Below are 6,263 nucleotides of genomic sequence, written 5' to 3'. Positions count from 1 at the left end.
TTTTCTTTAGTTGTTTTTACTAAGATCTAAATATGTTATCTTTATGGTAAATGAACTATTTATTTAATATAATAATCTATTAATTTCATTAATGAACAGAGAACTAGTTGGTGTGTTGTGATTCTATTTTTACATTAAAATAAATAGTTTATAATAAAAAACTATGATATATCTATACTTTAAGACATATTAAAAAATTCTTTTTATGTTTTTAACTTTACTTCAATTTCCAAGTTTATAACAAATCTCAAATATTTTCATACCATCTTTAATTATAGTTAAGATTATCCCGTTTTTTAGGCAAATAATTTATAGTTTTACGAAATAATAACCACACAAATTGAACTAAAACGAAAAAAATTAATTTGCAAAAAACAAGAAACTAATAATTTGAATTTCTTTTCTTAAATGTTTTGTAAATTACATTTTTAATAAAATATATAGAAATTAACTATTTAAAATCAACTATAAAAATTGAGCACTAGTTACCTCATATCCCCATAAATGCCATGGTCTTGTAAATCAACATCGAAATACGCACCAGACTCAAGCACTTTCTTTGTGTTGTCCTCGAAGATCATTGACTTCTCGATATCTCTTTGGAGTTGCATACATCCTCTGATTCTATTTTCCATCACAATTTGTGGTTCATTAGTTGTGTAAATGTCCAGTGTGTTTTTCCCAATAAGTGTCTGGTTGTCGTGATCGATAACACCATCAATAACGCCATCTTGAATGCATTTCGCGACAATACACTCAGTGTCTTCCACTGTCTCTAATTGGAGTTTCTTCTGAATTTCCTTCAACCCAATTCGGCTGTAAGAAACATAGATCTTTCTCACTGCCGTTTTGATGACGTTCTGTCTGATTCTTGTAACAAGGCCATTAGTTTTGTCCTCGACAAACCAATCAGTGAATGCTTCAACAACCTTTCTGAACTCTTCCAAATCTCCAACTTGTACGGCTTGTGTTAATCGATAATACGGAAGCAACGCATTCAACATTCCGCTCTGAAGGAACTGTTTCCTTCTTGGGATCTCACCCATTAACAATTGCACAAGAGACAACCACTTGGTGACACAAACATGGAATCCATATGCCTTTGGAAGTTGTGGCGCTTTACGGATTGCTGTGGTCAACGATTCGTACGCATCAGAATACTTCAAATTGATGCACTGAATACGTCCAAGGTAGTAGTAGTACCTTGCTTGTTGTTGATTCGACACACATTGGTTGATAACACTCTTCGTTATGAATTTCTCGCACAATGAATATTGTGAAGTACTCAAGTATGATCGAACAATCAAGTTTGTAAGTGTCGCTTTTGTTTCGTTAGCTTGTCTTAATGTCGCGGTTGTGTGTGCAACAATAAGTTCATTCGTGACGTCGACGTTACACAACTCCGCGCTTCTTTCAAAGAAGAAGAACAACTTCGCAATGAGGACGTCAGTCGATATATGCAATTTGCTTGCTCTGCTAATCGCCTTCTTCGCCCAGAAGAAGCCTTCCGCCAATTTCCCCGAGTCCAAGCATGCAATGACAACTAAAAGTAATATGAAACTTTCCTTCTCCAGCAATCCAACAGCCAAGATATCATCAAACTCGAAAACTGGTAAAGGTTGTAATATATTCATATCATTTCCAGATGATGGGAAGTGTGACACTGTAAAACTTTTTAATGGTTCAAACAATGCCGATTTCTTAGTGACATGTTCTTGTACGGCAGTTAAGAGGATGTTAGGGCGGATCAAGTGTTTTCGTAGCCACGCCGTCTGTCGGTTCAGTTTGTTCGTGAGGTGTTCACCCTTCTCGGTGACACTCTTTTCTATCAACCGAATCGCGCTGTTGATTGTGTTGATTACTTGTGAGTCTAATTGGTCTATCCCTTTCTGGATTTCAACTTCCATTTCTCTTTTTACAGTTCTTTCTTTATGAAGTTTTTCTTCTGTTTTCTTGGCTTTCCCACTTTTTACTATATTTAATAATTAATTATACTATAATTTTATTATACTTTACCTTCCCTTTTTTTTAATTTGATAATCCCACAAATTCCTCAAAATACTAGTTACCATTTTTTCTAGTATGTTATAACAAAATATGGTTTAAATCAGATCTAAAAATAAACTATAAAAAATGATAATTTTTTTAATATATTATGATTTTGATATATAATAAATTAAACTAAAATATAAACCATAAAAATCACATGAATTAAGAATGCACAGCAGACTTAACAACACTCACCGAGACGCTAGACACAACATCGTCGTCAGTGTATTTTCTAAGCTTCGATGCTTCTGATGACTTAGATGTTGCTGTTTGACTTGTCTCTTCATCTTCTATCAATCCCGCCATGGTAAATCTTACAGCAATGAATGTGAAATACGTGAAGTCGATGTATGCCTCCTCTGAAGGAGTTTTAATTCTCAAATTTGGACTTGTGGAGAGTCCTTTTGCTAAGTTCATGATGTGTTTGTAGTCGGAAAAATGCAACGAGACTTGCGCGACGGACCCGAAGTCGTTTGGACGAGGTATTTTAATCACATCAAATCGTTCAACGGGAACAATGACATGTGCGTTGATCTTTTTCTCATTCTTCTTTGTCTTGTTATGTGAGTGAAATTCGACTTGGTTGTTGTTGACAAGTATTTTAATGAATTCTGTGTCTTTTGGAAATGATGTGAACGCAGCGCAGAACACTTCGTTGTTACCCTTCACTAAAGCGTGTTGTTCGAAGGTCGGTTCTCTATCTAAGGGTTCTTCTTCCTCATCTAGTTGGACCATTCGAGCCATTTGGACGTTCGAGTTCACTTTAATATCAAAAATTATATTCGTTGGGTGCAATTGAATTTCGACAGACTCTGCAGTCTCAACCATGGAACATGCAGATAAGAGTCTCTTTGCATTGACATAGACCAATTTGTCTTTGTCTTCAGGGCCAACAAACTCTTTAAAGCCAGTTGGTCGAAACAAGTACTCCAAATAAGCGGAAGATTTCATCGTCATCGTCTTCATCTCGAAATGATCATTCTTCCATATCACACGAATACTCTCCCCAACTTTTGACATCGTCTTCACCAACTGAAGAAAACAAAATTGGATCTCTTTTTGAAGAACACAGCGATAAATCGGTACTTCCTCCTCCCATCGCCATTTAATTCGTTCTGAATTTTTGAGTTTTTCCCTTTTCTTCTTATTGTTTTAACTTTTGTTATTTCCTGTCATATAAATATCTTAGTGTTTTTTATTGTAATGTGTTAATTGAATTCTTTATTTTTTTTCTATTTGGAAAACTAATAATTATATAATTGAATAACTGGACGATTTCTATAGAGCCAATACTTAAATAATAAGACCAAATGCTTTAAATAAGCCAACTATTAGAACTGATACATTGTCTTTAAAAAGTTTCTCATCATATTCAACTGGCTTATGAATATCAGTCTGTATTATTCAATTCCTAAAATAAAACAATAAAAAGAAAAACTTTAAAAATACAAACTTATGACAGAGGAGTTGTTTACGTTCACTGAAAAAATAGAGTTTGACGAACTTCTCTTTCATTCATCAAACACATTACTGACTGCTTTGACAGAGACTGTTTGCCGACTTTTTTACACATTCATTTTTATTCACATTGTAGCTCGTAAATAGAAACACTAGCAAATCAAAACAAAACGCTAACTTACTCCTTCGATATTTCTTTAGTCACTCTCGCGGCGTTGACCTTTTAATGTGGGCTTTTGAGCGCGAGTTGACTGAAAATCGTTTGTTGTTATTTTATATGTGAATTATTCAGTGCAATAGAATTCATGTAACATACAGCACCCGAGTCCAAGTATTTTCCCTTCCAATCTGGAACATCCACATTCATCAACTTCTTTTCAGAGTACTTCAAGATTTACTTGAAAGACTATTTCCAAGCTGTCATGACACCGTTTTTGAATGAAGTGTTGAGTGATACGAGTCACATAGAGGTAGCTGCTTTTCAGAACAATTCACTTGAAAATGAAGATGAAATAAAAGTCGAGTTTTATGAAAAGTCGTTGATAGCGCTGAAAGATGTTATTGATCATTTGAACACAAATTTAATGGGATATGCGGATAGAATCCCATTACACTTTTTTGTCCTGATGGAACGCATGAAGGAAAGGATGAATAACAACTCAGCTACAAACAAATTGCTTATTAAGGTGTTACTCTACCAATTTATAATATGCCCAATATTAGATGACCCAACACTCATCGGATACAAACAACCACAATGGTCGTTGTTGTCAAGGATACACAAATTAACATTCATCAGAGACACCGTGTTCGATTTATATAAACATGACGGACACATGGAGTTTTCATATGTAGTGGCATTATCGAAACAACTTGGACAGTCCTTTGACGATGTGTTCGACCGATTGGCCACACCAGTTGAGTTTGAGGAAGTCCAAGAACCTCCTGCGTCCCAAAGTGCGCTTCACAAACAAATGTCGAAAATGATTAAAATGAACATCCAAATTGTGATTGATTATTTGCCAACAAGAATATCAGAAAAATTGTTGGATATCATTAAAGCAGACCCTTATATTTTTGACGATTATTGCTTATACAGAGCAGTGCTGGGGAGTATCAGTTTGTATTGTTTGTACTACACACGGCAAATGGAAAAGTGCATCAGCGATAGTTCACAGAAACGTAATGAGTTGAACGCACTTCAGAATGAACTCGCCCAAATGAAGACCAAATTACTTGAAAAAAAGAAAAACAACGAAAAACTGTTGAAGGAAGTCGACATACTCACTGGGGGAAAAGTGCCCTCGTCTTTGAAAATGAATACTCCGCCAAATTTGACGTGTAGTGCATTCGAGTTCCAACACAAAGAAAGAACAACACCACTCCCGTTGTATAACAACACCGTCCTCCAACCAGAGAGGATTAAGAAAAGAACGAGAAAGGGGTCGTTAGTTGATTTTATCATCAGAAAGAAAGACAAATAGTCGTATTGTTACCTTTCATCTAACTTTTTGTTTGTTTTTTGTTTGAGTTGATGTATTATTGCAATTTCTATGGTAAAAACAAGAAACATTCAATCTAAATCGGTTTCGGGAAGAACTACACGGAGCATGGAAACAAGTCGCTCGGCGTTGTTGGATAACTCATCGTCCCGACTGTTGATCAACAAGCCGATGTTGTCAAAAAGTCCACACATCTCAAATGCATTTGCGAGTCTCTCCACATTATTTGCCCCACATTTCGAAACTAGACGGATTGCTCCTTTAAGCATTGAACCTGCAATCTCCATATTGTCCGATACAAGCCCTCTTGAAATGGCTTCAACAACACATTGTGATATCAACGGCTCGAAATTTGTTGCGCCAAGTAAACAATTCGAAATAAAGAAAAACGCTTCATTTCTCACAGAAACGGAATCATCTTTTAACGCCATTTGGCACATTTTTGGCATGATATTACCGCTCAACATAAAACTGATTATGTTTTCGTTACTCGAGTATACAACATCCGACAGAATAAGCACTGTGAGTCTCCGGAGTATCATATTTTTGTGTGCCAAGAATGGTGCTACAGTATTGATTATCGTTTGGTATTTTGGAAGAGAAGTGCATTTCAAAACGTATGTCAAAAGCGTTTTCAACGCGGCTTCGTTAATTTCGAACACAAACGATCGCTGAAGGGCTTGTACGCAAAAATCTTCAAACCCCATTTCAATAACTACATCCGTGTAAATGTTCCGTTTCAACAACGCGTTCATTGCGCGAATGATATCGCTTATAACTTGACCGTTTGGCACCTGACAAAACTTTCCTATCAAATTAAACGACTTGATAAAAACAGGGGAGGTTGTGGTGATATTTTCAGCAAATGAACAAAATACAAAACAAGAGTCTGTGATCACCTCGCTGTTCGGACGAAATACCGTAAAGTATTTGTCAATAAAATCTAATATACCTTTTTCAATAAAGTCATTCACGCAATACGGAGATTGGTTACACAAATTGCCGACCGCTAACAGCGAAGTCGCAATAATATTTTCTGACAAAAGCAACAATCTCATGAGAATATCATTGCCGTGATTCTCAACAATAACACGTTTGATTTTGGCTTCCTCAAACGAACAGTCCAACACAATATCCGCAATTCGTTCAAAGACTCTGTTTCCATTTTGAGCCGACGTTTGTAAGAAATTTTGGCGGTTGAAAAGTGCGAACGCGATTTGGAAAAGTGTAGGAAGTAATGAGTCCTCTCCAGCA

At 35.9% G+C, this 6,263-nt stretch overlaps 4 protein-coding genes across 4 annotated transcripts; 1 reads left to right on the top strand and 3 right to left on the bottom strand.

The window, feature by feature from the left end:
- Nucleotides 1-485: 485 nt before the first annotated feature.
- On the bottom strand, nucleotides 486-1,907 carry EIN_230930 (26S proteasome regulatory subunit S3, putative; the record flags this gene model as incomplete). Its single annotated transcript, XM_004255203.1, has 1 exon — nucleotides 486-1,907. The coding sequence occupies one exon, from the start codon at nucleotides 1,905-1,907 to the stop codon at nucleotides 486-488; it is 1,422 nt and encodes a 473-aa protein (XP_004255251.1).
- Nucleotides 1,908-2,211: 304 nt separating this feature from the next.
- Nucleotides 2,212-3,069, bottom strand: EIN_230920 (hypothetical protein; the record flags this gene model as incomplete). Its single annotated transcript, XM_004255202.1, has 1 exon — nucleotides 2,212-3,069. One exon carries the CDS (start codon nucleotides 3,067-3,069, stop codon nucleotides 2,212-2,214), a length of 858 nt encoding a protein of 285 aa, XP_004255250.1.
- A 435-nt stretch (nucleotides 3,070-3,504) lies between these two features.
- On the top strand, nucleotides 3,505-4,991 carry EIN_230910 (hypothetical protein; the record flags this gene model as incomplete). The annotated part of the gene is made up of 3 exons (XM_004255201.1): nucleotides 3,505-3,600; nucleotides 3,644-3,767; nucleotides 3,826-4,991. The coding sequence occupies 3 exons, from the start codon at nucleotides 3,505-3,507 to the stop codon at nucleotides 4,989-4,991; spliced, it is 1,386 nt and encodes a 461-aa protein (XP_004255249.1).
- Nucleotides 4,992-5,080: 89 nt separating this feature from the next.
- EIN_230900 (hypothetical protein) lies at nucleotides 5,081-6,067 on the bottom strand (the record flags this gene model as incomplete). Its single annotated transcript, XM_004255200.1, has 1 exon — nucleotides 5,081-6,067. The coding sequence occupies one exon, from the start codon at nucleotides 6,065-6,067 to the stop codon at nucleotides 5,081-5,083; it is 987 nt and encodes a 328-aa protein (XP_004255248.1).
- Between the last annotated feature and the right edge of the window lie 196 nt (nucleotides 6,068-6,263).

Source organism: Entamoeba invadens (genome assembly GCF_000330505.1).
Source record: "Entamoeba invadens IP1 unplaced genomic scaffold scaff_1105074725849, whole genome shotgun sequence".
NCBI classification, from domain to species: domain Eukaryota; phylum Evosea; order Mastigamoebida; family Endamoebidae; genus Entamoeba; species Entamoeba invadens.
This window is presented reverse-complemented; position numbering and strand designations above follow the sequence as displayed.